This window comes from Musca vetustissima, unplaced genomic scaffold (assembly GCF_032173495.1).
Source record: "Musca vetustissima isolate MV318-11 ecotype Yass unplaced genomic scaffold, APGP_CSIRO_Mvet_v1 utg11016, whole genome shotgun sequence".
In the NCBI taxonomy this organism is placed as follows: domain Eukaryota; kingdom Metazoa; phylum Arthropoda; class Insecta; order Diptera; family Muscidae; genus Musca; species Musca vetustissima.
In genome coordinates, this window is record NW_026882273.1 from 154,069 (window position 1) to 170,132 (window position 16,064).

At 34.7% G+C, this 16,064-nt stretch overlaps 1 protein-coding gene across 1 annotated transcript in view; it reads left to right on the forward strand.

Annotated features, from left to right (window-relative positions):
* Positions 1 to 15,823: 15,823 nt before the first annotated feature.
* Positions 15,824 to 16,064, forward strand: part of LOC133328500 (probable multidrug resistance-associated protein lethal(2)03659) — a 35,193-nt gene continuing 34,952 nt past the window's right edge. The window contains exon 1 of the mRNA XM_061537065.1: positions 15,824 to 15,973. Coding sequence (XP_061393049.1) covers positions 15,897 to 15,973 — 77 coding nt within the window. The 5' untranslated portion in view covers positions 15,824 to 15,896. The remainder of the gene's footprint in view (positions 15,974 to 16,064) is intronic.

Below are 16,064 nucleotides of genomic sequence, written 5' to 3' on the forward strand. Positions count from 1 at the left end.
GTTTTTTAATTCACAAATTTTAGTTAACAAAAATAAGAATAAGCAAAACAAATGTTAATTTAAGTTACCTTCCATCTCTATACTAAACTTAAAAAAAAAAACAACAACAACAAAAACTAATAATTAAATTAATAACCATCCATATACAAGAAGAAAATCTTAAAAATATATACATGCAATGTGCCTTTAGATATTTATATATAACTCTATATAGGGTATTTTATGTTTATAAAATGCAAAGCAAGAAAAAATACTATAAATGTACAATGTGAAACCAAAAAGCATAAGAGTAAGAGAAAAGAAACGAGAGAATATATAGAGTATAATGTTAAAGGGAGAAACACACTAAAAAAAGAACAAATTTAAATAAAAACGTCCAAAAATCTTATTTATTAAAAAGAAATCCTCATGTTTTGAAATATTTATATCGATGAAAGATTTACACTTAAAACGGAATATTTAAGTGGTGCGTCGATAAGAAGCTAAATTTGATATAGTTAAATTGGATAATGAAAAACAATATTTGACACAAACCTATTACCTATTTTATTAGTACTAAACATCTTTTTTCCTGACTAAGGACGAGTGCGGTGGATACTGATGAAGTAACTAAAAGAGAAGGGTTTGCCCTCTTGGTTAGGGATAAGCTTCCCCCAAAAAGTGGATAATGCTTATAAATATGGCTCAAACTTTTTATATTCCTTAAATAGATATTTACAAAAGTACAGTGTGGTACTTTTGGATCCACTAAAAATAACTACAATTACAGGAAATTATGAATAATCCATAGTTAAATTTTCTATTTCTAAAAAACTTGTTGTTTACTTATGCTATAGAACAGAAACATGACTTACGTAGCAAAATTTCTATTATACCTCAGGAACCTATTCTCACAATGCGTTATAATTAAGATACATTTGATGAATATTCCGATGCTAAGCTATGGGAGCATCGGAGGAAGTATGTTATCTTAATTTACAACATTTACATTTAATTTTTTTCTCTCGTCAAACGGGTTGCAAACTAAAATCTCAGAAGGTGGTTCCAATTTCATAACATTTAATATCATTTGACTTTCCGATAGTCATAATAAATCGGTATTGTCAGATCAAACAAAAAAATGGATCAATAGGCTTTCTTTCGTTGGATACGACACCAAGGTCCCAAAATGAGTTCTATAGTCGGTTGGGTGGGAGGCAAATATATCTACTAAAACATTTCCACGACAGTCTAAGATTCCATTGTATTTTTAGTAGGGCTGCTACAAAAAATTTTCAAGGAAAAAACATTAACATACAACACAATCGGCAAATCCTATCAAATTCGTAATACTTTTTGAGCAAATTTCATAATAAAAGAATATTCGTTTTGTTCAAAACATATCACAAATTTAATTCTTCTTACGAGAGGATCACTCCATCGATGACAGAGCAGAAGAAGATCACGAGAGGGTTTGCCTCTCTTCAAAGAAAACACTCTCAGAAATAATGCCGTTTAATCAGCGATTTTTCTGTTCTTAAGAACATAACAATTTTTTTTGTGATCTTCTTCTGCTCTGTCATCGATGGAGTGATCCAATTTGACTCATAAAAGAAAATTGAAGTTTTTGCAAAGAAAGCAGTTCCAAATCAATTTAAATAAAATATTTTATATCAAAAATATTTAAGATTTTTATATATACGGCTTTGTTCTGGACACCAATTCCCCGTGAATTTGTTCGCTCTTCCCCTTAAAGTTATTCTGAACTGAATCAAGTTCGAAAGAGAAAAAAAGCAAATATGAAATAAAAATCGTTTTAATTTCATAATAATTAGCTGACCAAAAAAGCCCAACAAACAACATACAAATTTAATAAAGAAAAACATTGGTCAACAACAGAAATAGAAAAAAATCCCCTTTGGGAAACAATTAGTTATTCTGGATCAACCACCATTTCCTAAAATTCGAATCCGCATCGCGCATTTTTGGCTTCTCCTTATAGGAGGTGATGCAAATGTGGTATACCCATTTGTTTTTAGATTGCCAAATTTTTTATTTTTTATCCGATTAAATTGAAATTTTACATTTAACATGCTACATGTGTTGTCTTTCGATGTATCAATTTGAAAATAATATTATTCTAACAATTTAAGAGATATTTGATAAAATATTGGAAATTCCATAAATAGTGATTTTAAAAAGTGTAGGTAATGTGGTATACCACATGATGTTATTGTGGTATAGTATAATTTTCACTTCCAATTGATATCTTATATAATTTATTGTTTTTAATGAAATGCGAATTAACTCGAGATTTATGTCTGTAAAGATTTTTAACGGATACATTGAGTGGAACTTTAATTTTTATTATATAATAATGTATACACATGGCAATATTTAATTTTTGTATGGAGAAGTTGGTTTTCATCCTTGTGATACATGGTAGACTCTCGTAGTGTACAAATGTTTGAAATAGTAATGGGATTTTGTTCATATTACCTGCACTTGTGTTTACTGAAGAAATATCTAATTTTTTCCTAAATTGGTAAATATGTGGTGCAATCGCGCATATTATTTGATTTTTAGTACTTACTAATTATTTTAATGCTTTAATAATAAAGATTAAAATACATCTGTAAAACAAAAAAAATATTTTTAAACTTCAACCGAAAAAAGTCAATTTCATGAAAAATTTAATTTTTGCTACTGATTCTCAGCCTGAGTTAAATTAAACAGCTCATTGATATCTTATTTATTTATTTTTTTTTTTTGAGAACAGCAAACTATAGAACATGTTTCAATTATACTAAAATTTTCAGTTTACAAAAAAAGTGACTATACCACATAACCAACATATACCACATTTGCATCACCTCCTCTATTCATTCAGAATAAGGCGGGAATGTGAAAGCCAAAAAAATATCACATGCGAGATGTCTCCCTAGCGAATATCCAGAATAAGGCAGATAACTTATTACTTTAAAAAATGGTGATGGGTCAAATTGGTTCAGTTCATAAATCTAGTGTTAACAATGCGTGAGAATTGTGGTGTAAAAGCCAGAATTTGTTCTTTCAAATACTCATGTGTATTTACCTGATATCCCATAGTGTATATATATTTGATCAAAATTAAAGTCTATGTCGATTTAGCCATGTCCGTCTGTTGAAATAGATAAAATTCACAATATTTAAGATAAAACATAGAATTTTGGCACATACATTGCAATGTTAGAAGTTTGGTGCTACTCCTAGGAAATTAGGCATTGAAAATGGGATTTATTGATCTTCGTTTGGTATATTAAAATATGTTTTTCAACCGATACTGCTGTTACTTGCTTTCTTGGATTCTATTGGGTAGCAAATCTTCGTGTCAAAAATATAAATATGCCTCCCAAATGGCTGTGATTATATATATGGCATGCTCATTGGGTAGAAAATCTCCCTAGCCAGAAAAAAATTGGCCTATGTTTATTCGGTACTTTTGGTCGCTTATAAACGATATCGAATGGGCCTTACTTGGAGTTTTTAAAAATTTTTTAATATTATATTGGAATATCCAATTTCTTTGGTTTTTTATTTTCGTTTATTATTTATTGCAATTTCGATTCAATACAACCAAAATTAAATTAATGAAGACAATGTAACATTTAAATCTTGAATTTATAACGTTCTTTCGTTCTCATATTTCCTTTTCTCTTTACTTCTCCAAACAAACAAAATAAAGCGGCAATACTGGTTGGCATTCACTGAACATACCCCATCTGAGAGTTAGTGGTTTTTGTTTTGATTCCCCCCATTTTACATACACTAGCTGTAGCAGTCGCTGCAGCAGCAGCAGCTCTACTGGCGCACCAACACATACGCACACACACTCGCACTTATCGCACAACAGTCGTCGTCGTCAGTACACAGACACAACAGACAATTTTTCCGTTTTTTATTTCGAGCACCTGAAAAAATCCTAGTTTGCACCGTTTATTACTTAAAAAATTCAAAAAATCTAACAAAAATCGGACATACGATTGGTCCTTTGCAATAGTGAATTGAAATTTCATTTAAAACTCGAATCACAACAAAGTTTTTTTGTGTCAAACCAAGAAACCCAAAACCAGCAGCAATGACAAAATAATATCAACATAACATCGAAAATCCAAAAAGGTATCTTTTGGAGCTCCCAGACGTGGAAGCAGCAGACGAAGAGGAAAACGAAAAGGGGATTTACAGCAGTGCAATGTGAAAAATCAAAAGAAGAAAAAAACATTAATTCTAATTGTGCGAACGTGTGTGTGTGTGGTGCTGTGCGTATTGAAATTCATTGTTGTGGGCCACCAGTGTGTGTTGTTGTTGCTGCTGCTGTTGTTGTTTATGGCCTCAATTGTTAAGTGAAGAATAATGAAATAAAGGTAAATTTTCGAAAACTAAATCCCAGTGAATAATTTGTTGCAAAACAAAACGAAAAAAACAAGCAGTAATTCTGTGTATATGTGTGTGTTAACCAATATTGTCCAATAGGAAGAGCCAACTGATGGCTGATGGTAGTAGCCATCGAATAAAGTGCATTTTCGATTTTTTCCAATTGGAGCATGATGATGACGGCTTAGTGGAATTCCCATCAAGCGCAATTCTATTGAAAAAATGTCAAGCAAAAAAGGCAAAAACAACAACTAAACAACTAAAAACAAAAACAAGTAATGCTGCATTTGCACAACATTTGTGACATTATGTCAGGCAGGCGGTCGTTCGGTCGATACACAACATATTGAGTTCGTTATATTATTTGATTCTGTTTCGTCGTTTTCGTTCTCAAAACGTTGAACGGCGGAAACACAGTTGACGTAGCGGAAAATTGAAAATCGGCAAACGGAAACGATTGGTGAATTTAATGTTTTCTTTGCACAGTGGGTTGAAAGATGGAAAAATTAATGCAATTAAAAAAAGTAAAGAAAATGGTGAAACATATTTTGTTTCGGTGATGCTAGTGCTACTGTCGCTACATGGCGAGGTTGTGACAAGCGTCATTCGACCTTCACATTGAAATATTTGTAATTTTTTTAGCATAAACGAACACAGTACGGTTTGACGTACGACCACGTGTTGTGTTGTTTACAGTTACTTAAAAATCAATTTGGCACGAAATCTTCCATGCGATAATTATTAGGACATTATCAGGACAAGACTGCATCAATGAACATAAATCATATAGCAGTGTCATAGTGCTGTTTCAATAAATTCAATCGTGACAAAAGTTCGTGCAAAACAACGGTCATTGTGATACAGAACATGTGACATATCGTGAGGATCATTCGGTATTTCTTCTTCCGTGAACACCAAACAATAAAAAGTTTTGTTCTTGTTGGGTCCCTTATAATTTGACAATCGTGGATCTATGCATGTGAGCCCAAAAGAAAACACCAACTAACCGTAACGAAAGGTGTTCGTGTGGGAAGCACTTCGAAACAAATGTTCGCCTGATTATTCGACAATACTGTTAAAGTTGTGACTGTTTCGCTAGGAGGTCAATTTTTAATGAATACATAGAAATTTGCCGATGATCTCTTCGTTCGATGAATTTTTTTTCCACGATTATTTTAGAAACAGAACACAAGAAATAGTTTCGATTGCCAGAAATGGAGAATATGGTGAATACGCACACATTTTTGTCATTGTTTGAGTCATTGGCTTTTCAGTGGCTTCAAGTGAGAGCTTGCGAGCGACGAAATGCCTGAACCTTACCTAGAACATCTCATTTGATCGTAATGATCTTTATGACGTGCCTGGGCGGTGGATTCCTATACGTTAGATCCCGTTTACCTTATAATCTTAATACCATCAGAAATTTAGAGGTTACACGGAGAAATCAGCAACCGATACAATAACGTACCCTCAGAGACATTTAATGAGTCAGAAGTCCTATTATCCTACCTTCTTGGGTTCGAGAGCGACTTAAACGTTGCCCAAAATTGACTCGATATGGTACCGAAGATATTCAATATACTTTTTCTGATTATGCTCCCTAGTGTCATGGATCTTTGACCCCATGCATACAGCGTGCGCCTGTAGTCATGGTGATAGCAAATAAAATGGGGGACATCTATTAAAGGAGGACATATACACGCTATTCACCTCTACCTAGAGGGTACCACATACATTCCCATACATTCCATGTATGGATATGAGAGATATGTCTGTTAAGGGAAAGGATGGAATAAATGTTTCCTGGATTGATGCGACGAAATAGTAGATTTTATGAGCCGCAGACGTTTGGCTCATAAAATCTAATATTTCGTTGATGTCCATAGCAGTTAAATTGAAGAGTTGGGACATTATCCTGCGCCCCAGACTACTGTTGTGGAGATTGCGTGGTAGCAACGCAATTCGGTGATGACGTAGACAAAAAAGGCTTGCCTGCTTAAGCATGAACACTGTTATGACAACCCGAGCAAAACCATGATCAGGGAGTTTGTCTCGATCCCGGCTCGAACAAGCAAAATACGAAGCAAGAATTCGGGGAATACTGATTTCATTCAGAATAAAAAGCACAATCATGAATTTCTTCTGACTTAATTTGGTAAATAGAACCGGACGTCGCGCAATTCGTCCTTCAAACAAAATCCCGCACTAGCGACAAAGTAGAACTACTGACGCTAAAAGGACTTAAATGAGTGTATGTAAATCAAAAGATGTAAATTATTAGTTCAATTCATTTATATAAACTTAAATATCCACCATTTTTATTTAAAATTAAAAAAAAAAAACTCCAATCACTAATTGCATCGTTTCCCATTGGGTACTTCACAGAATCGTGTTAATGTACTGAGAAGTGAGCATTTCAATTTAAGCAAAACAATTAAAAACGTATCGAACACCAACCAACAAATACCGGCACTTACTCATGCTGGTTGCTGATACTCGTCGCAACCAAGAAACCGCAAATATTCACTCTTGTCTCCAAACAACACAACCACACTCGCGCACACACACCCAATTTGTTGTCGCTGCTGGCTGCTCACAGCAGCGTTGACAATGATCGTTATATCGCTGCGACGTCCGACCGACAACAGCGAATACTGACCGTGGTGTTTTGGCGTCATAATTAAACAAAAATAATAATAACTCGTCGATAAGAGAATCGGGGAAATGCTCCAACACCTAACTCAAGCGCAAGCAAGACAACAGCAACCCATCGTCGTACACGACACCCAACATCCCATAAAATTCCATAACGAACCGAAGAAGAGATATTAATTTTGGCACAACTAATAACCAACTTAACAGATACTCAATGTAAGAGTGTCCCACCGGTGAGGGTTGCCACATTTTTGGGTGTTCCGTTACATGACGGAGAAATTAATTGAATTGAAGATATTTTTCAGTAAATAGAAATTGTTTTTTTTAAATGCCAACAATTTTACGGAAATGATCTTGAGTTTTAATTATATTGTAGATATAGGTATTTAATAAGTTATTCATAATAAATTACGGGTAAAAATTTAATTATAATAGGGGCTATCATTATTTATTTACTAGAGCATTGAGGTTAAATAAAATATTTCTGGTTGTGATAAGTGAATGGAGGGTATCGGATATAGCTTAAAATCAATTTATTTATAAATTATGCTAAGTAAAATTATGAAAATTATCTTCATTTTCACCATTCCGATAGCATTTCTTCGAAATGTATGAAGATTTGAGACCACTTGTTTTTTTTTTCAAAGAAATCAGTAAGTTCGGAAACAACACTGAAAATAACGCAATGTGTAATATCAGTCCAATAATATAATAAATATTAGAGTTGGGTCGTTCCGGAACAGATACTATTTCGAATAAGGAATAATCGGTACTAGGACTGTTTCATTTGTTCATCTAGTTAATTTTTCTCCAGCAGTTCCATTTTAATTCGTTCATCTAGTTGCTTTTGATCCAAAAGTTCATATAGAACTTCTCGTGTATCAATGAACGATTGAACACAAATAAATATGGAATTAAGCGAATGGTCTAGTTTCTTTTAAAGGAGCTAACCGTTTTAGGAACGAAATTGTCCAACTCCGAAATATATTGAATATATTGTGTAACCCTCCTAGGTTCAACGAAACAAAAGAGACAATTGATTAACTAAAAAGTAAGAAAACAGCGGGAGAAGACTGCATCCAAGGTCGAAAAAAGGTTTCATTGTGAAGTTACTCAAATTTGACCATTTCAAATATATTAACAATTTGTGAGGTATTTGTAAAGTGTTGAAAAATCAGAGAATTAGCGGTAAATAAGCTGATCGAATCGAAAATGTGAACAAATTGGAAAATATGAACTACCCCGACATTAATTAGTTCACATTATCGAGAGTTCACTGTAATAAGATCCATAGACGAGAATGAAGAGCTCAAAGTTCTTCACAAGGAGGTCATATCGCTAATTTGTTGCAAGACAGACATAACTCAAAAAAATCGATTTTGCAGAAAATGCGTTTTAAGTTCTCAATTTACTCACACTTTATATGGGACAGAGGAACTTCTACATGTTTTCAATTAGAGTGTGTAAGAGATATTCATATGCATTTTTTACACAACATGAGATCTATTATTGTGAACAATCGTGCACCTTAATGTTTACAGTTCTACTGGTTGGAGTGATGAATGAAGACTGCTTTCAGAGAAGATATATAAAATGGAGCCTTCGCACAACAACTCGAAAATTAAAATATTCGAATCCTGTGTAGATCAATGGAACCTAAACGAACCAGGAACCCTTATAAATTATAATCAGAATGCCGCCCAAAAGAAAGGTCGTCAAAAAACTCCTGATGGCGAACAATAACTAAGAAAAATTTCATTATATAGGAAGATGCAAAAACAAAGGTACCCAACCGAGTAAGATGGCGATACTTTATAGAAGCTATATGCTTCCTGTGAGAGTAGCAGAAAACAAAAAATGCTTTGAGGATTAAAAAAAAAAACAAATGTATCTGAGGGTCATAACTTTGAAAAAGAAAACATGGATATTTGAGTAAATAATCACTCACATAAAACAACATGTTGCGACATATGTTGCGGAGTCCTTCATAAAAGACCTAAGTCCGTCCGTGCACGCAAAAAATTGTACGTAGAAAGACCTTAGGTGAGACCTTTTTGCCTCCATAGCGGTCTCAATGGCAAGCATTTTAACCTTAACTCCCGATAAGTAAAGAGGGAGAAGCTAGGGAAGCTAAAAATCATTCAATAAAGACTCTTGGACACTGAAAGAGGGCAGCCATAGGATGCGGTTATGACTAGCCATGTCCCAAGAACATGTTTGCTTTAGTTGTGGAGTTTGTGCTGCACACTGGCATTTTTATAGATAATTATTTGCCAGCTCGTTGGAGTGTTCCTCAAATCAAAAGAAAAATGTAATGGCGCCCAATCTTAAAATATTGCGTGCCTAATATAGGATAGCAGGGTCCGAACGGAGACACACACGTAACACATACCTCGTATAACATTATTAATGTACATTGCCGACAGATTATTTTTCTTATATATTTTTTGATGTTATGACAATATTTTTAGATTATCCTTATTTTAGAATCGTACACTTTTTAAAAAGTACGACAGAAAATATATTATGACAGCAGTGTTAGGTTTTTTTTTTAATTAATTTTCATCGGGATTTTCTAATAAAACTTGTTTTTATACCTTACACAACTATGGAGTTTTTAATATTGGACATAGACCCATATTTTAGTATATCGATCGTCGTATCTCGACCAGCTGAGTAAATCTAGCCATGTGTGTACATTTGGGGTCATAGTACAGGCTAATTGTCAGGAAAATTTGTATGTAGGTCTGCTTCTGGTCAATTTTTTTGATCGGCTAATGTTTGAAGGATTAAACGGACCAAAAAGTGGTGGAGTTATCCATATCCGTTAACTTTTTAGTGTAACTGCTATATAAGGCGTTCAGTGGACACTTCGATTAACTCCACTTTTTAAAAAAATATTAAATTTAAGTGTCAAAAATCTTGATAGAGTCATAACATTTTTAAAAACAACATACACTTTGTCATCGCTTTTTTCCATTTTTGTTTTAGGGGGTTAACAATTACAGGTATTATAAATGTCCATCTCATGGATTTTGTCTGTTTTTCTAGTCGCTCTGCAAACTATTTTTGGAAGGAACCACACATGGAATATAGCTGATTTTGGTGAAAATTAAGGAGATCTATCAGCCACTTAGAACCGGGGCACCACATCCTACCCACATACCCCACTATTTTGTTTCCCTAAGAAAAAATATGGCATCTCAATCTTTTTTGAAAGACTTGGACGACACTGAACGAATAATCAACCACGAATGCAATTTCTTAGTTGCTTGGTTAATGTCTAAATAAAAAAAGAAAAACAACAACAAAAACAAATTAATTTTGTGTATGAAATGAAAATCTCTTTTTGCAGGCACCACCAGCAGACAACACCACACCAACAATAATAATAGCAACAACAACAAGTTTAGCCGAGGGAGAATTTATTTATTTGGTTTATGGAAATCAAGCGAGATAGCACAGACAGCCGCGGCAGCAGCAACAGTAACCCCAACAGAAAGGGGGCAAAAGCAAACTCCGTTCGCACTCGGTTGGTTAGTTGAGCGCGTCGCTTCTGTGCCGATGAACGTATCGAAGAAAATAACGCACGCTTAGAAATATTAAAAGGCACGAAACGGATATTTGCACAACGAGGCGTAATCTGTTTGGACGTCCATCGTCGTCTGATCGTCGTATCGGGGGTCTGGTGTAAGTTGTGAACAGTTTTTGGTTGCGATAAAATGGAAATTTTAAATAATAAAAATTTTCTCAAATTTGTGCATTAAAAAAATCAACTCTAGAATTTCTAGTGGAAACACAGAATTTCATAGTTCGTAAAATCCCGTTACGGTATTTGTGAAAAACGATTAAAAACGGTTCATAACGATAATTTTTATTTCAATTGTTATTGCATTTGCTTGTGATTCGCATTTAAACACACAAACTCAAGTGTAAATGGCGCCTCTTGAATATCAACCAATAATCCATTGAATATCTGCAGGAAGGCAGGCGGGCGGGCGGGAAGGATGGCTGATTGGCTGGCTGGCTCGAGCGCAACAATGCGCCGCCTCGCCTTCCGTCTTATGCTATTTTAGCTGTAATGGTTATTCTGCGGAATTTTTGTGTGAATTTGAGTCGAAACATTAGTCGCTTGACTAGAACCACAGCAACAACAACAACAATAATTGCAATAATAATAATAAAAAATAAACATAAAAACAAACAACGAAACTAATTTATTCGAGTGCGAGTATTGAATATCTCCAATGTCAGAATATGGCAAAAGGAGCACAACAACAAATCGGACAAGCTTAAAAACACACAGAAAACATCTTGTAGCAAATTCCAAAATAAAGTGTTAAACAAACAATGGCTCCTCTCCAACAGCAGCCAGCGGCATATGAACTTCGGTGTAACTTTTGTGTCCCCTTCCCAAAACTGTGTCGTACAAATTTGGTCTTTTGTATGGACTGGGTATTTAAATGTTATCCGCTGCTGATGATTTTTTCTTCTTTTTTGGCGAACAAAATAATTTAATGTCATTTGTTTGTTTGTGCCAGAGGAAAAAAGTATCCCCTCTTACCTACCAATGCCAATGCCCATCAGCCGTATACATTACACTGTCAAATTTGAAGAATATATAGCCAAAAGTCATGTAGCGAAGCAATAAAACAGTCCTTTTTGTTGACAACCTAAGATTTTACAGGGTGGTCGGTCTGTGAGTGGTCTTCTCCACATATCGCGAATTCAATTTTGTGTACTTTTAGATTGTGGTGAATTGGCTTCCCGTAGTTCATTGGACACATGTTGCAAATTACAAGGAATTATGTTGGAAAAATTTGGCAAATATTTTTAATAATCGTATGTTCCTCAAATATGGGGGTAAACTTGTAGACCAATATACAAATTATTTACCCACTGAGAATCCAAAATATCCAATTACAGAAAAATAATTTGTAATGTAGGATATACAGAGGGAGGGATGGATGAGGTGACAATATTATGTTGGGATGTACAAAAATTCGCAAACAATTCAATAGATATTTTTAAAAATCTTCTGACAATATTTTCATATACTCACAGACATAAAAACAGGACACAACTTTCCATATACAAATATTTTTAGTTTTTGGGGTACGAGGACGGAATTTCAGTAAAAAAAGTAGTAAGTAGGACTGATGCATTTGTTCGGGGCTTCGAATCGATGGTAGCACACTTTAAAAGTGGCTCCCAACATATTTCTAACTTATTTCGTATCCTACATAAGCAAAACTGACTGATTCCGCACAATATCAGGGATACATAATTTACAAGTTGGCCCAAAATATTTCTAATTTATAGAACTTTTATGACAAAAGAATTAATACGACCATACGATACCCTACACAACTACCACAGAGCTCTAACTTTCTGTGGTTTTTTATTCCGAGTGTGGGCAATATTAAGTGATAGTTGCACCCTCTTGCCCGAGTAGAGGTCAACAGCACCTCTTATTTACACTGACCTATTTTCCCAATTTTACGAATATTCAGTATAATCCTTCTAATTACTTGTCCATACCTCCTTCACCGTGGGTTCTGTTGTGATGTTCGGCTTATAATTGTGGTCAACCACTCCTCTTGGATGTACTATCAACATCTCGGGTCTATGTCCTTCGGAGTAAATATATATAGAATACAAATTTTGTAATTTTTCACACAAAAGTAAGGGTCTATTTGTCCCGCTAAAAATTAAGTATTTGTGCCCATTTCATCCCCTAAATATTAACCGATCTTTTCCAAAAACAATAGGGGTCTTCATTAGCCGGAAGCGGTTCTACATGCAAAATTTCGTGAAGATTGGTCCATAACTGTAGCCAGTATCGTGTTTACAAAATATAATGGACGGACGGACGAACACACATGTCTAGATCGACTCAGCTAGTCGAGATATGACGATCGGTATACTTAAAGGTGGGTCTAGGACCAATATTTCGCGGCGTTACATAGTTGTGTAGGGTATAAAAATAAAATAATTAACTTCGATACATATTGGGCACATTTGCCTATTATGTGGCCTACACGAATACGCCGTTACTTTCAACCCAGAACAGAAATTCAATTATGGCATAACCGATTTAAGGAAAGCCGAGAAGATTACCGATAAAAGTTCGTAAAGTTTCTGCTCACTATGTTCTTCCACTGCATGGCGTGGCGAATGGCATCCTTAATTCCTGCCACAATTCATCAGAAACGCACAGAATTGTAGATTACCATTCATGGATTTTGCACGCCAGCTCATACATCTATGCATCTGCGGAAGTTTTTGGCCAAAACGAAAACCGTTGTCATGTCTTAACCACCGCACTTGGTCCCAGGTGACTTTTTCTCTTTCCAAAAACTGTGGACACCGAATAGAAAAAGGGTTTTACTACAATTGAGGAAATACAACAAATCAAAACGGCTTTTTATTTATCAGATCTCGTATATATCAAATGTTGACGCTTAACAATTTTGAATAATAATATCCTTTTTATTGAGAAAAATAAGATTTTTTCAAATGTGCGAAAAACAAAATATCGGAAAAATCCAACGTACGTCTCTTTTTGTACGTCTGTTTTTATACAGAAACTAAAAAAATTCCAGGAGTTTACATATTCGGCCATGGTCTAAAGTCGGACACACCGAATATATAACTTCAACTTCAGCTATATTGGCTGATTCCGCAGACTTGCTTAGAAACTTACACTATATAATTGGCGCCCAACCAAATAATTAATTACAAAAAAAGTTACTTTAAAATCATTTTTTCCATGTTCGGTACATTTTGCATTTAGGGGGATGTCCCTATAAAATTTGAAGTGAAAATATAAACAACTCTTGAAGATATAGCCGATTTATTGTGATAGCATCAAGAGACGTCAAGAAACGCCTTTTTCGCGAAACAGTGTTTTTACGATTTTTCAAAAACTGCTAATCAAATTTTGTTTTTCTGTGCACATATAGCTATCGTATGATTTAAATACAATCGGTCAAGATTTTCCATATTTTCTGACTTGGTTTATGGCCAAAAATAGAGAATTTTCCAAAAATCAAATTTCATAGGTCCGCCATTTTGTTAAGTTTTGTGCGATGTTAATAATCCAGTTTGCACCAGAGCCAGACATGTCTTTTGAATGCCGTTTGATTTTTTTGGAGTCGAACGTTCCAACCATGCCCGCCAACCAAAACAACAATATTATGTCAATTAATTAAACACTTTGATACGGCGAAAATGTATCTCATCGAAATATTGGTTTCAGACATGTTTCTAACAATTTGGAGTTTCAGACAATTTGGAGTCGATTTACAAATGTCCGTCCGTTCGTCTGTCGAAGGGTGTAGCCGATTTAATCCAAACTCTGGACATCTTAATATTCCTTCTTAAATTAGTTGAAGTTCGAAGATGGCGAATATTGGTCCAATCCTTCTTGTACCTTCCCCACAAAATGGTCAAAATTGTGCAAAAAATTAATTGTACCCAACACAACTATGTTGTCAGGGTATTATAGCTTTGTGCAGCCCCAAGAGTTTGTAACGCCGCTAAATAATGGTCCTAGACCCACCTTTAAATATACCGATCGTCATATCTCGACTAGCTGAGCCGATCTAGACTTGTGTGTCCGTCCGTCCGTTTGTCCATTATAATTTGTAAACATGATACAGGCCACAGTTATGGACCTGAAATTTTGCATGTAGGATGGGTTCTGGCCAATGAAGACCCTTATTGTTTTTGGTAAAAATCGGCTAATATTTAGGGGACGAAATGGACCAAAAACTTTATTTCTGTCTGATTTTCTGGTCGCTCCAGAGGAGAAGGGGATCGTGCCAAAGAATAAACATAACTGTTTTTATAAAGATCGGTCAATACTTTTGTGTGAAAATTGACAAATTTTGTATTCTATAGCGAATATATTTATTCCTGAAGGACGTAGACCCGGGAAGTTGAAAGCATATCCAAGAGGAGTGGCTGAACTTTAATTTGATATCAATTATATTGCCGTATGTACTCGGATGTGGGAGATACACTTAAATATTTACAGGTGCTTACGTACTGAGATATTATTTAGTAATCCATTACCACACTAGAGGGCGGAAATATAGCGCTGATCGCTTTGAAATGTTCCACGAGGTTCCAGGTATGGTCAAGAGCAACACCTATAATTTTCGCTGATGATGAGATAAAAATATTGGGATGAAGTGGACCGAAGACTTAATTTGATGAAGTGGACCGAAGACTTTGCTCAATCAATTATCATTACAAAGCCTAGATCAAGTCCACTCCCAGAAAGGCCAAGCTTATAAAGCTTGTAAATTTTATTAATTTGAATAACCGATTTGATCAACATTAAATCTTAAACCCCTTTGATAAAAACATACCTTATATAAAGCGAATAATAAAACCTGTGTGTAATTCCAATGACCTCCGCAAACTACAATACCGAAAAATACCGAAAATCAGGGGGCTACCGTTATATCGGAGCATTAGCAGAACTGACCATCCAATTTAGTCCATATTCTGCCCACTACTTCCCAAAGGTTTTATAGATTTTCCGCAGAATTTCAGCTACATATTTCAATTATTTTTAGAAGTTATTAATTTAGCGCCCCTAAATCAGTGATTTCAAAATCTATCAATTGACCTCAATATTTGCTACCATCGGCTCCGATATTCTTAAAACGCCTAATAACGCCATCTACCTTATCCTATCTGATAACAAATTCATATTTTATATAAAATTAATTTGATATTTTTTTCAGTTATTTTGTATTTCTTTTTCGACGGCTTTGTGATTAACAAATATTGGATATAAGAGAGATCGGTAACCTTTACAACAAAACACTGCCATCATGCAGTCCTTTAAAGCCGACGAACTGCCGGAGAATCCCCGGGAAACGGCGAATCCCATATCCTCATTAATGTTTTGGTAAGTCATTTTTCAAAATAGTTAAGAGAAATTTTTAAAATTATGGAATATTAAAAAGTGTACTGTAAAATTAAGAATTAATCTTTAATCT